Genomic DNA, 15,996 nt, shown 5'->3' with positions numbered 1-15,996 from the left:
AGAAAAATGAAAATTGGAAATCATATATTGATATGATTAATAAAGAGGTTAGATTTTTATGTTACTCAAAATAGAAAAAAATAATCTACATATAAAATATATATATTATTAAAAATGGATACTATATGAAATAAAATAATATTGTCATACATATAAATATAGGATATATTTAATAAAATTTTTTTTTTTTTTTTTTTTTTTTTATTTTAGCTATTTATCATGTAATAATCACATGTACAGCTATAATTTATTCATTATACAAATATGCAGTTCTATATGTACATAAATATTTTGTGAAAAAAATATAATGCTACATTTATTATAATGTGATGAAACAGAATAAAAAAATTGTGTAAAAAAATAGGAATTATATAATGTATATTTCTTCCCCTACCTTTTCATATGATGATAATGCATATTCAATATGAGCTATATATGTATGCGTTAAAAAAAGAAAAATGAAAAAAAGATAAATTTTAATTATGTGGCTATAAAAATTAAATAACTATATCGCATTTTATTAATTATTAAATTTAATTATATTGTAAATTTCAGAGAACAAGTTTGTATACACTCTACAATGGGCTTAAAGAGTAGATTGTACTTATGTCAGACTTGTAGTCATATATTACCTAAATAAATATATTTATATAAACTATGTAATGACATTATGCATACTTAGTATATCCCATATTTATATGAACACAAAATAAGCTAAAATAATAAAAAGGTTTTATAAATTTTATGGAGATACACTCTATATTATGTATTATAGGGAAAATTGGGAAAAAAGATCAAAATAAAAAAAAAAAAAAAAAAAAAAAATTGAACTTAAAAATATTATTAACAAAATAGCTATTTTATGTGTTAAAATTTAATATGCACACAAAAATAAAACATATATCAATATTTAACATTTTATAAAAAATTATATTTCCTTTTACTTGTCTATATCCTATACATACCCTCTTTTATTATAAATACTATTTTGTACATTCATTTTAAAACTGTATAAATATAAATTATATGAATAATCCCATTCTATAGTCTTACATACAATATATGGAATGTATAGTGAAGGAGCATATGCAATGATTTTATTTTTTTATCATCTTCGATAAGATATTTACGAATTTGATTTCTTAATTTATTCAAGTTGTGTAATCATATAAAAATATAATAGTTTAGACGGAAACAAAAAGGTTTTTTAAAAAAAAAACAACATAATATATTTATAATAAAAAAAATGTATAAACATAAAAAAATTATGACAAAATAATTGATAAAAGGTAATAATAAATTTGAATTTTATAATAATTTACAAAAAATTACCTAGTAAAATCATAAAATTTATTTAAAAAAAAAAAATTAATTATTAAGCCTTAAAAAAGGAATAAGAAAAAATAAAACATCCCCATAATTTTTCTGAAAATTTTACAACATATAATAAATGTCTTAGTTGTATTTAATTTATACTAGTGAACTATTTGTAATGCATACAACATATGTATGCACTATTTTATCTAGTGAAACTGCTTATTATTTATCTTCTTTCTTTATTGTACTTGTAGTTGTTCCATCTTTATTTGGTGAAGAGGTGGAAATATTTGTTTGCGATTGATTTCGTATAGGAGTAGAAGGTTTAGTATTATTTTTAGTTGGTGTTTCATTTTTTATTTTAATTTTTTGAAGTTTTTCACTTATTTTATTATTTGAACTACCTTCGCTTGTAATATTCTTAATATATAATGATGTTCTTTTTTCTTTAACAAATTCTCTATTCTGATATGAATCTTTGGGTATATGATTATTGCAATGTGTTATAAAACTAAATAAAGAAAAACAATTGTCATAAAAATATATATTTACAAATTTGTCTTCATATATTTCAACATTCATATGGTATCCCTCTAAATATGCACATAATGGATGAAAATATTTATCACAACAATTTTCATTATTTTTAGGTTGCTCAGATATGTTCTCTTTTTTAGTATCATTTAAATCGGAATTAGTAGATAAGGTAGTACTTTCATTTTTTGACTCCTCACTATTTTTTGCTTCCTTATTTTTATTTTCACCTTTCCATGCACATTTTACAACAGCCCCCTTTTTGTTACATATAAAACATACTTTTTCATATGCTTTCAAATTATTTATATCCCAAAAACTTAGATTATAAACATTTAAACAAAATACTTTTAATATAAAAAATAAAACACAAAAAACATGAACAAAATGTTTGTTTGTTGTTTTTTTTAAAGCTCCACCATTTTTTTTGCAAATATAACAACAACTATCTTCAACACTTTTTATTACTTTTTCAAAGAGTATCATATTATTATTTCCATTTGATGAGTTTTTATTTTTAATTTCCGAATTATTATTATTTGCATTGCTAAATAAATTATTTATCTTATTGTTAAAGTAATTAAATTCATGAACACTTAATATATTAGTACCATAACATGTATTATCGATACTACTATTGCTTAACCCATATTTTGAATTGGCACTTGAATTTTGTTTTTTTTTTTTATTTTTTAAATTATTTGATTGATTTGAATTGAACTCACTTTGATACATTTTTATTAAATATTTACTAAATTTACATTTATCGCATAAAAAATCTTCAACTTTTCCTTTATGATAAATACCATAACAATATTTATGAACATGTACAGAACAATTTGCACATTTGTACATAATATTTATATTACTATCTTCTTTATAAAAACACACACTACATAATGCATCACTTTTTTTATCACTTACTTCTCCATTTTTATTATCTTTTCCATTTTTATTATCTTTCCCAGTTTTATTATTATCTTTTCCTGTTTTATTATCTTTTCCTGTTTTGCTATCTTTTCCTGATTTAGAATCTTTTCCTTTTTCCTCACTTTTATTATGATCACTTACTTTTTCTTCTTTTTGTACAGAATCAACTATTATTTCCTTTTCTTTAGAGTCTGATTTAGTTGGAGTCGACCCATTTTTAGAATCCCCTTCTTGTGCACATTGCTGTTCTATTTGCTGTGAATCTGAAACAGATTTAGTGGATGTTTTTTTTATTTCATCATTTTTATTACTTTCTTGAGAAGTGTTAGTATTATTTGGTTGATCCTTTTTGAAAGTTTTAGCATCTGGTTGACTTAAAAAAAATATTTCTTGTCTTATAAAACTTTCCTTCAAACTATGTATCAAGTGATTCCAATTATTTACACATAGATATTTATAAAAAATAAGATTAACATACATAGGCATATCTGATATAGTATATTCATGATTTTCTTCTACAATTTTATTGACTAATAATAATTTATTTTTTACAACATCTTTATTTATGCTATGATATAATTTTTTCAAATTTTTCATATTATTATCAATTGCATAATTGAAATTTTCTGGATTTTTATACTCTTCAATTATTTTTTTGGGTGAAATATTTATATCTTTTTCTTTGCTTGGACTTTTTTTAATATCATTTAAAAGATGTTTATTATTTTTTTTTCCACTTTTAGATGGGGAACTATCTTTTGATTCATCGTTATAGAATTTAAATTTGCTATTAGGTGAAAATGTTGTATTAAAATTTTGATAAATACTATTGCCATATTTTTCTTGACCATTATCATAATAACTAGTGAGATTATATTGATCATTGACATCAAAACTGTGCATATTTTTCGATTTAGAATAAATATCACTAAGTTTATTGGTGTTCATATATTTTTTTTCATTATTACAAAAAGATAATATATTATTTATATCTGAAAATAGTTGTTCTTTTTCCACCGAATTTATATAACTTTTTACATTTTTATAAAAAAATTCATTTTGTTTCTTATTTATGATATAATTTCTAAAACAGTTTAATGAATATTTGTTTAGTAGGTAATCGGCTATACTTTTCTTTTCTACCTTTTCAATTTGGTCATTTTGTTCGTCCTTATTTTCACCATTATTTTCAACCTGATCAATGGGACTACTACTTACTTCTTTTTCAGGATTATTTATGAGAGACACCTCAGCATTTTCTAAATTTTCATTATCATCTTTAACTTCTTCTACTTTATTATTTTGACAGTTGTCAAATAAAAATATTTTATAAATATCATAAGTACTGAATGAATTAATACAAGAAACAGAATCATTATTAATACATTGTTTATTTTTGTTTCTATCTATGCTCATAATATTGTTATTAGTACTCATTTCATGTGGTAAATTGGTGTATCTTTGAATAGCCGCTTCAATACGTTCATTTAAATTTACATCATCTAATAGGTTCCTTGTATTTTCATTAATTATACTTTTTATTTGTTTTTCTTTAATAGTACATTCTACAGTCTTGTTTGTGCATATTTCATCAGTTCTATTAATTGGCGTATCTAATTTATTTGAATTTTTATCAACATCTTCTGTATTTATAGTAGTATTTATTTTTTCACCTACATTTGTAGTAACACTTTTTTTATTTTTATTTTTACCTCTTTGTTTTGATATATGTTTTTTCATAATTTTCTTATCTTTTGAATTGCCATTTATATATTTTTTTTTTGTATGATCTATTTTTTTTCCTATAAAAAAATGTTCAAAAGTTTTATTTCCAAAAAGTTCAAATAAATTATTATAATTCCCTTGTACTAATTTAATATAACTCATGTTTGGTATTAACATATCTTTAGAATTTTTTGTATAGGAATCTAAATTTTTTAGATTAAAATGGCTTAAAGCATTATTTGTGTTTGCAAAACAATTATATGGGTTGACAGGTCTTTGTGGTATTCCTCGAAAGTAGAAAGAATTATTATTTGGATCACAGAGATTTAAATAAAATCTGTTTGTAATTTGTTTAAATTTATAAGATAACATATTATTATTTCTTTTAAAATCTTCATATTCTTCATTCTGTTTTAAAACAAGACTAGAATTATTAGTTGAATCTATATTTAAATATTTTTGAGTAGACAATAATTTATATGGATTATTACATGCATCATATATTTTTACTCCTTTTTTTGAATAAAAAAATTTATGTTTTTTTAAAAATAAATAATCATAATAAGTTAATTCAAAAACACTAGATAATTTTAAACCTTTATTTTTTGTTATATTAAAGAATTTAAAATTTGATAAAATATTTTGCAACAATCTTTTGTTTAGCATTATTTCATTTATTCTATGACTATTCATTTCATCATCACCCATATTACTGTTCTTATTTTTAGAACTATTTAAACTATTTTTTACTGGGACTATTTTATTTGCTAACGATTGTGTATTGTTAATTGCCATATTTGTTGAATTAATTTTATTTATACTTAATTTAGTAGTACTATTTGATTTAATAGGCACTCCAGTTTTATTATCAGATTTATTTCCTGTACTAGTATTACATAAAACATTTTTCATGTTATTGCTTGCAGAAAATATGGCTTTTAAAATTTTATATGCATCTTCTTTATATGTACTTCCATGAAGTGTTTCATACATCTCTTTAAAATAATAATCGATATTATTAAATTCATTTTTTTTTTTTTTTACATGTTTTTTTCTATTATCACTATCAGATTCATATATTAATAAATATATATTACTACCATTATCAAATAAACAAAAAATTATATTAAAACTTTTGTTAGCACAATATTGAGTTTCTTTATTTTGCTCATAATTTTGATTTTCATTATGATTGGATTCTTTATTTATATTTTCGTCTTCTATATTGTTATTACGATTTTTCTTTTTTTCTTTTTTCTTTTGTTTTTTATTTGGATTTCCTTTAGACAAGCATAATGTTGTTGCATTCTTTTCTTCTCCACGCTCGCTCTCTTTAATTTTCTCTACATTTTCAGCATGCTCACCATTTTCAGCATCTGCCACAACATCTGTCACGGCATCTGTCACTACATTGGACTCATGGACATTGCTATTTTCAACATTCTCGCCATTTTCAACATTCTCAGCATTTTCGACATGCTCAACATTTTCAACATGCTCACCATTTTCAACATGCTCACCATTTTCAACATTTTCACAATTTTCAACCTGCTCAACATTGGCAACTTTGGGAGCATCTTTGTTTGGGAAAGTTGATTCCTCTGAATTGTTGACTAGCTTGTTAGGATTTTTTTTCCACGCTTTTTCATCTCGTTCCGTGAAAGCGCGTCTCAATGCATTTGGATTTTTTTTAAAAAATGCATGATTTGAATAGGACTTAAGTAATTCAACAACAGTTAAAATATTTTTTGAATCTACAATTTCATTATTATTTTGAAATAATTCACTAATATTATAAATGGTTTTAAAATTTTCTATATCACTAATATATTTATTACCAAAAATAAAAAATGGCAATCTATAAAATAAATAAGAATATTTATTTATGTCTACTCTCTTTTTGAGTTCAACAGTAGGAGTATGATTATTATTATTATTTGTGTTGATATTATTTGGATATGCTTTATTATTATTATTATTGTTTATGAATATTTTTCCTTTATTTGAATCTATGCTTATACTTCTCATGGGAGTCATATTTACGATTTTGTTATTTATTTTAATATTTTTTTCTTTTTTTATATTTTTTAGTTTATATTTTTTTTTCATTTTGTCACTAATTTTTTGATAAATATTTAATCCATCTGCTTGTCTTAAACAATATACACCTTCACATACATTATTTTTTATTATAATTCGTGCTTCAACATTTTCAATTATTTTATTAATATATTTAGCAAATAAACATAAATTATTTTCATTAGTATGATCATTTTTATCTAAAACATTATTACTATTTAAGCTAGTTGATAATAATCCATTACCTCCAAATATTTCACTAGTTAATGTAGCTTCTTCACTTGTTGATGAATTTATATCTTTTATTTGGTCGTTCAATAAATGATAAGTTGTTTCATTTCCTTTTGATAAACTTTGACTTTCTATATCACTTTCTTTCCCATCTGAATGTACACTATTATTACATTTTGTTTTTTGTTTTTTATTTTTATGAGATATATTTTCTTCATTTAAATTTGTAATATTCATATTTCCCTTTGATGATTCTTTTCCAACATCATTTGCATTTTTAGAAATTTTGCCATTCCCTTCAATGGTGTCAATCCGCCTTTTGTTTTGCTTTTTATTTTTTTCAGCTTTTTCAGCTTTTTCAACTTTGTCAATTTTTTCACCTTTTTCAGATTTTTCACTATCTGTGTTTAGGGCCTCTTTTGTGTCAGATTCTTTGAACCTCTTACCCTCATCAAAAGGATGAGAAAATTGATCTGAAAAAAAAACAGACTTAATAAATTCTGTATAATAATAATAAAATATATTCTTCAAATTATTATCTGTTTTATTGTTAAATGTATTTAATTTTATATTCATAACAGTTTCAATATCTTCTTCATTATTGTGATTATCACACATGATCAGTTTTATATTTTTTAGTTGAATATTATTATTGTATGTTATTTCTACATTTTTTATATACAATCCTAATGTATTTTTTTTTTCTTTTTTATTTTTCTTTGATTTATCTGATACTTTATCATTATATTTATATTGATTATTATTATTCTTTTTTTTTGTTTCTTCGATTGTAATTTTTTTTTTTTTTTTTATTGTTATTTTTGTATTTTCATTCATTTTAATTTTCTTTTCTTTTTTCATAACCATTGTTGTGTTTATCATTTTTTTCATATTTTTCAATTTGTTCATTTTTTTTAGTTTTTCCATCTTTTCCAACTTTTCTTTTGCTCTCTTCTTTTGTCTAATATCATGCATTTTTTTCTTATATTTATAAAATTTATAATAAAATTTATGATTGTTATCATGCTCACTACATGAGAGATATTCTAATTTAGTGTTTCTCCATTTATTATTACGATTCCGTTTTAATGTTGACTTATGTAGATACATTGATTTATTTAATTTGTTTTGTTCATCAAAATCAGATGATAAATCTCCTGAATCAGAAGCGAAATTTGAGTGAATTTGTTTATTTTCTTTTTTCACATCTAATTGGGTTCTATTTTCTGTAGAATCACCTACTTTTACATCTAACATCTCTTGCTTTCCCCCTTCATCAGAAACATTATTTTGATTACTCACAGAATCAATAGATCTTGGTAATTTAGTATGGGGTAAGGGGAATACTAATGAGTGAGAAGAATCTGAAAAAAGATCTGAATCGGTATTAGAAATACAATCATAGCTAGATGCAATTTCAGATGATGTATCACAAAAAGATGGTGAATAAGCTGAAGATGAATTGGAACAAATCGAAAATGACGAAAAGGAAGATACAGATGGTATTGTTGATAAATTATTAGATGAAGAAATTGAACAATAAGATTTTGATAATAATTGTGATAAAGAATTTACTGAAGAACCATCAGATATTTCTGTTTTTGAAAAAAAATCATTAGATGAAGAAGAATCAAGTAATAAAGAAGATGAACATGATATATTATCAATATTCTCATTTTCAAAATTAGGATTATTATTTATTATGCTAGGATATATAAAATCATGTCCTTGGTTTTCATAATTTTGTATAAATCCTGGTACCCCACCTATTTCTGTTTTTTCTCTATTTATATATTTATTATAATCAATAATAGAAAAATTATTTCTAATTATATTATTATTATTTTTTATTTTATGACATACATGTTTTGAATTAGTACCCTTTAAATTTAAATCTTGTTTTTCTCGATTTTTTACATTCTGTGAAGAGTATACCATCATAATATTTTTCCCTAAATATATTTTTTCTGGATCATTTAAAATTTGTGGTTGATTTATTTTTATACTTCCAATATTTTTATCATTATTTAAATTTGATTCATTTATTTGTATTATTTTATTATTTGAAGAAAACATATTTTCAATTTTGTCAAAATTTCTATCACCCAATAATGGAATTCCTCTTATTGTACCAGCATTATTTGGAAAATTAATGTTGCCAACTTTTTTCATATTTATTTCAATCATATTATTATCTATTTCGGTACTCTTAATCATATTAACATTTGTATTATTATATGCTATAGGTATGCTTGCTCCCTTTTGTTTTTTTAAAACATTTTCATCACCATTTTCTAAAGCATGTAATTTTTCATCTTTCTTAAGTTTTACATCATCGGCAACAAATTCATTCATTCCATTTTTGCTAATCACTTTTTTTTTTAACTTCGCTACATCTACATTATTATTTTCAGCACCCTGACTCGTTTTGTCATAGATACCATTGTTTATGCTGTTTACGTTGCTTACGTTTTCCCCATCGCCATTTGTTTGAACTGCTTCTACTTTTCTTCTAACTTTTCTGGCATTCTTATTATTACAATCAACAGATTCTGCTTTTTTAGAATCATTTTTTGCATCTACAGGTTCACCTTTATTTGTTTGATTCGACTCGCTGCGTCGTTTTTTTGTTTTTTTCTCACAAAGTGGGACATCTTGATTTTCCTGTTTGCTTTCACAATTAGTAGATGTAGAAATGGAATTACCTTCACTGTTTTGAACATTTTCCTCATTATCATTTAATGGGCTTGCTATTTTTTTTTTTTTCTCTTTTTTTGTTTCCAATTTGTTGAATCTCTTCATTATAGTAGTAAAGACTTTGAGATCTCGTTTGAAATAATTTAATTGTTTTTTTTTTTTATAAGAATTAAAAAAATTATTAAAATAACAATATATATGAAAATATTCAGAACATGATGGGTACATACATTTTGTTTTAATTCCTTCATTTTTTTTACAAAATATACAAATTTTTGAATTATTAATTTTTATAGATTCAATTATTTTTTCTTTAATTATTTTTATTATATTTAAATTTAAAAAATCTCTTCTATATATAAGTTTTTCAATATCTTTAAACATGTTATTATATTCACTTTGTTTAATTATATTATCATTAATTTCATTTTTTGTATAATTATTTATAATATTTGATACATCTTCACAAAAATAAGTTCCATCATTTATGATTGTACAATTATTTGTATCAATACAATACATAGATTCTGTATCTTTTTTCAATTCATTTTTATCTGTTAATTCTTCTTCGTATATTTCATCATAACTATCTTCACCTTCTAAGTTTTTTATTTCAAAATTTTTATTATTAATAATGTAGCTTGTTTGACTTTGCTCATAATCATCACTCTCTTCATCCCCATTACTATCACTACATGTCTCATTGACACTTCCCGTGCAACTTTGATCGGTAGTTATAAGTCTAAAATTATCACTTGTCAAATTACTAACATTTTGAGGTGATAAATTTTTAAGATGAAGAACAGTATTATATCTATATGATGATACTGTTTGTTCTTGCTTCATTTTTAAGTAAGGGATTGTATTATTATTTACACCAGCTTGATATATAAAATTGTTTTTTAAAATGAAATTATAATAAATAATATTTTTAATTTGCTTAAGAGTTAAATTATAATAATATGGATTCAATAAGAAATTAAATGAATGGCTATGTATCAATATATTATATTTGCTTAATAATTGTTCTTTTATTTTTTTTATTATTATTTCATTTACACTTTTTAAACTTCCATAAAGATTAACAAAATAATCTTCATTATAATAATTAAAGAAAAAATATTCAAAATATATTTCAATAATTGAATTATTTTTTGTTATATTATTATAATATAAGCAACATAAATGAAACCATTTATTATTTTCCCCTTTCTTCATTATTACATTATTATTATTATTATTTGATTTATTGCATATATCACATGAAATGTTTATCTTGTTGTTATTATGTTCAGTACTATCTTCTGCACTAAATTCAGTAGCATTATCAGTTTTACACTTGTTCAACTCTTTAACTTCTCTTCGCATTTTCCGTCTCATTTTGTACTGAATATGATGAATATAATTACTTTTATTATTTTTATTTTGTTTTACAACCTTTTCAGGAAACATGTTAGAAATAATTTGTTGACTTTCTTTCAAATGTTTTATCACATCTTTATTATTTCTGCTTATTGATGAATGATTAGTAGAAAAGGAATTATAATAAATTCCAAATAAGTTAAAAATATTTCTATCATGTTGAGCATCAGATTGATATGCATCATTACAACTGTCATTACCATGCTCATCAAAATTTTCGATCTCTTCATTGTTATTTTCATTTTTATTTGATTTGCTACCAATTGAAGGGGATTCACCTTTTTTCTTACTTAATTTTTTAAAAAAATGAGTTTCTTTCATTTTTTTCATATATTTATTTGAATCCCATAATTCATTATCACTTAAATGTTTAGTATATAATTCTTTGTATTTATTTATTTGTACTTGTTTATCTTTATTGTTTTTAAATTTTAAATTATTTATCTTTTCAAAAAAGTTTGCCATATATACATCGTCATATTCATTGTGTGCATCTTCAAGTTCAGTATTATCCGATTCATAGATTGTAGAATATGAGAAGTTATATTTTTTTTGATCTCCTAAAATGGCTAGATAATTATTTCGATTTTTATTAATATAATAATTTGTTTCTATACAAACATCACATAGAAATTTATTTAAATTAAAATTATCACAAAAGATTTTATAACAATGTACATGAAAATATAAAGAGCAACCTTTACATTTTTCAAGATATTCTATATTATTATTATGAAAACAAATAGTACAAAATTTTGGATTTCTATTATTTAAAAAATAATCTTCTAATTTTATATACTTCTTATTAATAAATGAATGTTCTTTTTTTATATATTTTTTTTTTTTTGTATATTTTTGTTTTAGTTTATCTGCTAATTTACAACCATCAAATTGGTTAGCATATATTCCATATAAATTGTTTTCATTATTATTTATATTTTTATTATATTGCATGTCTGAAAAATTTTTTTGCTTTTGTTTAACTTCATCTTTCAAAAGAAGTGAAAAAAACTCATTTTCATTTACTTTTAGTATGTTATTATTTGAATTATTATATGATGTAACTAATTTATTATTCTCTTTATTCCCTTCATTTTCAAAACCCCTATCATTGTCTCTTTTTCTTACTTCATCTTTACTATAATATCTTAATATGTCTAGATAGCTTTTATTTTGTATGGTGCCCATGACGTCATTATTATTTACTCTTTTTTTTAAGCATAAATTAGTATTAACTTGAGGGTAGACATAAATTATAACTACACCTTGTATACTTAATTACAAAAACAAAAATAACTTAATAACAAACAAAAAATAGTCTGATACATATACATGTGTTGCATACATATAATATTATGCTCATTTAAAATTTATAAAACACAGCCTATATGAGACTTCCTTGCATTATTTATTTTGTATTTTTTTAATTTTACTATAAATATATAACGTCTTTATATCCATTATATATTTACCCCCTGCATATATATATACCCCTTTAGCCTCTGGCTTAATTTTTTTTTATTTTATATTTTTTTTTAATAATTATTTAATAAACTCATTTTTTATATTCTTAATAATAGTCATAACATATAAATTAATATATAAAAAAAAATATAAGAATACAGGGTTTTTCTATATATATTTTCAAATTAAAAAAAAAAACGAATTTTTATAGTAAAATTTAAAAAAAAAAAAATTCGTAATTTTTTTTTTTGCTGTCGTCCATTATATGCCCATATATATAATGCAATATCCCCTGGCTCCTCTATGGTTTTTCTTAGTTATATATAATAAAATAATATATATATTAAATGGAAAAAAAAAGCATAAAAATATTTATAAAAAATTAATTAAAAATAATTAATGAATGGTTTTATCAACTATATATTATTTTATTATAATAATAATTATTATATACATTTTAATTAACAATATATAAATACAGGTAATAGTATAGACTCTCATGCAATTCAAATAAAAAATAACTCCTGTTTGCATAAGTATTATATATATATATTATATTTTATTAATCCATAATGTAAGATATAAACTTATTGTTACCTAAAAATCACAAACACAAATCTACAATAAATAAAGAATATATAAAAAAATGTATTTTTTTTTGAGGTTGTGTTATTATATGACTTGGTTTAATTATATATTTAGCCTTTATTCTTTGGAAAATTTTTTATTTTTAAAAATTAATTCAAAAATCTTATGTACAAGTATATATATTAATTAAATAATATGATACAATTTTTAATATCATAGAAATATTATTACACCTCTTAAAACTTGGGGGGGATAACCCTTTTATTTATTATATTTTTCACATAAACAAATTACCAATACATCAAAATATATATATAAACATGTTATATTCCATCGATATTAAACCTATAGATATAGTATCATATACATATCCACAAATTAATTCTTCTTGTCCTATTAAATCAAATTGCATATTGTATAATAAATACACTAACCAACCAAAAAGAAAAATATTTTTCACCATTCCCTATACATATATATGTCCTCATCTCATAGTTAAAATGTGTAGAACAATAATGGTCTTACATTTTAGCTGTATACTATTAATACAATAAATAGCTTTTATCTTAAACCTTTTTTTTTTTTTTTTTTAATTTCATTTACTACTGCCTCACTATTTTATTAAAATTCTTTTAGTGAAATCGAAACTATTCGTTTTCCCCATGATAAATGTAATAAATTTTAAATCTAAATAAAAACATATTAAAATATAAAAACAAAAAAATAAACAACCCTCAGCTAAGAAAGATTCTATAACATTTTAGATTTACACAAAGCCAACAAATAATCACATGTTGCTATATATTATAATCTCCTAATTTGATAGTCCAATTTAATATTTTAATCTCATCATTTCACAAAACTCGTAAAAATCGATCTGAAGGAAAAAGAGAAACAAATAAAAAATAGTAAAATAAATGTATAAACAAAATTAATTAACAAAATAACACTCTCTTAATTCTGGACCCTCATTCTTGTTACCTTTCCATCATTGTTCTTGTCAACTTCTTGAATCATTTTTTTAACTTGATTAACATCTTTTTGAGTTATGCTTCCTTTCTTGTTGCCATTATAAAGTATCTAAAAGAAATAAAAAATAAATCATATATATGGCACCCACTTATAAGTCGATATCTTTTGTACAAATTTGTAAGCATGGCAAAATCATTGCCATAATGTAAAAAGAAAATAATAAAAAATAAAATAATAATAAAGGTTACATGTGCTAATTCTGCTGTCGTAATCTCCCCATCATTGTCTACATCGAATACTCTAAAGGCACAATATATCAGTTTCTATAAAAAAAAAAAAAAAAAAAAAAACATAAATACGATAATGACTCAAATGCATGAAAAATTAAACTTGCTAGAGAAAAAAGGACATACCTTTGATAAATGCTTTCTGTCTAATGCTGCCGCTAAAAATTCAGTATAATCTATTCTTCCACTACCATCACTATCTATTTGATCAAGTAAGACATCAAAATTATGAGGAAGCTTCAACCCACTATTCTCCAAACCTTTTTTCAATTGATTTTTTGTTATATTCCCTTTCCCATCTTCATCTAAATATAAAAATACTGCCTTTAATTGTTGCAAATCGTAATCATTACTTTGTTGTGCTATTATTGTCATAGCTAATTTTTGAAGTTTTAATAATAGAGCATAATTTTTAAAATTTTCTAACACATGTATATCCATTTTTACATCTAAATTAAATGATCCTTTTTTTTTTTTAAACCATGGATGCTTTAAAGCTTCACTCGCATTTATCCTTTTTCCTGAGTCGATAGTAAGACATCGCTTAATTAAATCTTTAGCCTCTTCTGAAATATTATTCCATTCTTTTCCCTTAAAATTGTATTTACCCTTTTTCACCTAAAAGCAAAAATTCGTATACACATTAAAAGCATGTACATTCCACATTTATTCACAGACAAAACAAACAAAACAAACTTATAAATAAAACACACAGTTTTAACACCCTCTCTTTTCTCTTTACTATGCTTAACTCACCATGCTCAATATCTCGTGATCACTTTCTCCATAAAAAGGGGGATAGCCACAAAGAATAATATAAAATAACACACCTGCTGACCATAAATCACATTTATAATCATAACAACCCGTTAAAACTTGAGGGGCAACATAATAAGGAGTTCCAGCTTTTGTTTTCATCTCATAATCGATGTCATTAAAATATGCAGCTAAACCAAAGTCGATGATTTTAATTAATGATTCGGTGGATTTGTCATAAAATAAAAAATTTTCAGGCTTTATATCTCTATGGCATATGTTCCTAATATGTAAATAATTTAATACAGAAAATATTTGCTTCATTATAAAAGAGGCATACATTTCTACAAAAGAACCTTTTTTTATTATCTTATCAAATAATTCTCCTCCTGTACATAAGTCCATTATTAAATAAATTTGTTCTTCATCTTCAAATGTTTCTAGTAACTTTATAACATTAGGATGATCTAAATTTTTCATTATATCAATTTCTTGTCTAAATCTTGGTATATTTTTTAATTTTTTTTTTGATACAACTTTAACAGCTCTTTGTATTTTTAATAGTTTATCTGTTGCTTTATATACACAACCATATGTCCCCTTTCCTAATGGATCTTCTGATAAATTATAAAAATCCTCTAAATTTCCAGTAAAACTTAAAATAAACCCTCTTCTAGAGAACTTAAAATTGTCACTTCTTTTCGATTTTAAAAGGATGTCTTTATTTTTTGTACTTTTATTAAAATGACTTTCATAATATTTGGGGTCCTTTGATTTTATATCCTTTAGCTCGTTATTCTTATTTGCTATTTTACTTCCTTCAAATTTATATTGACTTTTTATCGATTTATTGGAGCCCTTTTTCTTTTTGAGTCTTTCTATAGGTTTCTTTGGTTTGCTCTTTATATAGGCAGTCGGTATGTTTGGGGTTCGTTCTACACACACTTGATTCATTTTTATGTGCTAAACTTTTTACAAAATAAAAGTATATATT

The 15,996-nt window shown here is 22.6% G+C and overlaps 2 protein-coding genes across 2 annotated transcripts; both read right to left on the bottom strand.

The window, feature by feature from the left end:
* Positions 1-1,539: 1,539 nt before the first annotated feature.
* PVVCY_0400910 (phd finger protein, putative) lies at positions 1,540-12,123 on the bottom strand (the record flags this gene model as incomplete). Its single annotated transcript, XM_008627748.2, has 1 exon — positions 1,540-12,123. The coding sequence occupies one exon, from the start codon at positions 12,121-12,123 to the stop codon at positions 1,540-1,542; it is 10,584 nt and encodes a 3,527-aa protein (XP_008625970.2).
* Positions 12,124-13,819: 1,696 nt separating this feature from the next.
* PVVCY_0400900 (calcium-dependent protein kinase 3, putative) lies at positions 13,820-15,956 on the bottom strand (the record flags this gene model as incomplete). Its single annotated transcript, XM_037634954.1, has 5 exons — positions 13,820-13,864; positions 13,969-14,067; positions 14,208-14,282; positions 14,373-14,864; positions 15,003-15,956. 5 exons carry the CDS (start codon positions 15,954-15,956, stop codon positions 13,820-13,822), a joined length of 1,665 nt encoding a protein of 554 aa, XP_037490143.1.
* Between the last annotated feature and the right edge of the window lie 40 nt (positions 15,957-15,996).

The sequence above is a fragment of the Plasmodium vinckei genome, assembly GCF_900681995.1.
Source record: "Plasmodium vinckei vinckei genome assembly, chromosome: PVVCY_04".
Taxonomy (NCBI): domain Eukaryota; phylum Apicomplexa; class Aconoidasida; order Haemosporida; family Plasmodiidae; genus Plasmodium; species Plasmodium vinckei.
The sequence above is the reverse complement of the archived record's forward strand: the minus strand, read 5'-3'. Positions and strand labels throughout refer to the sequence as shown.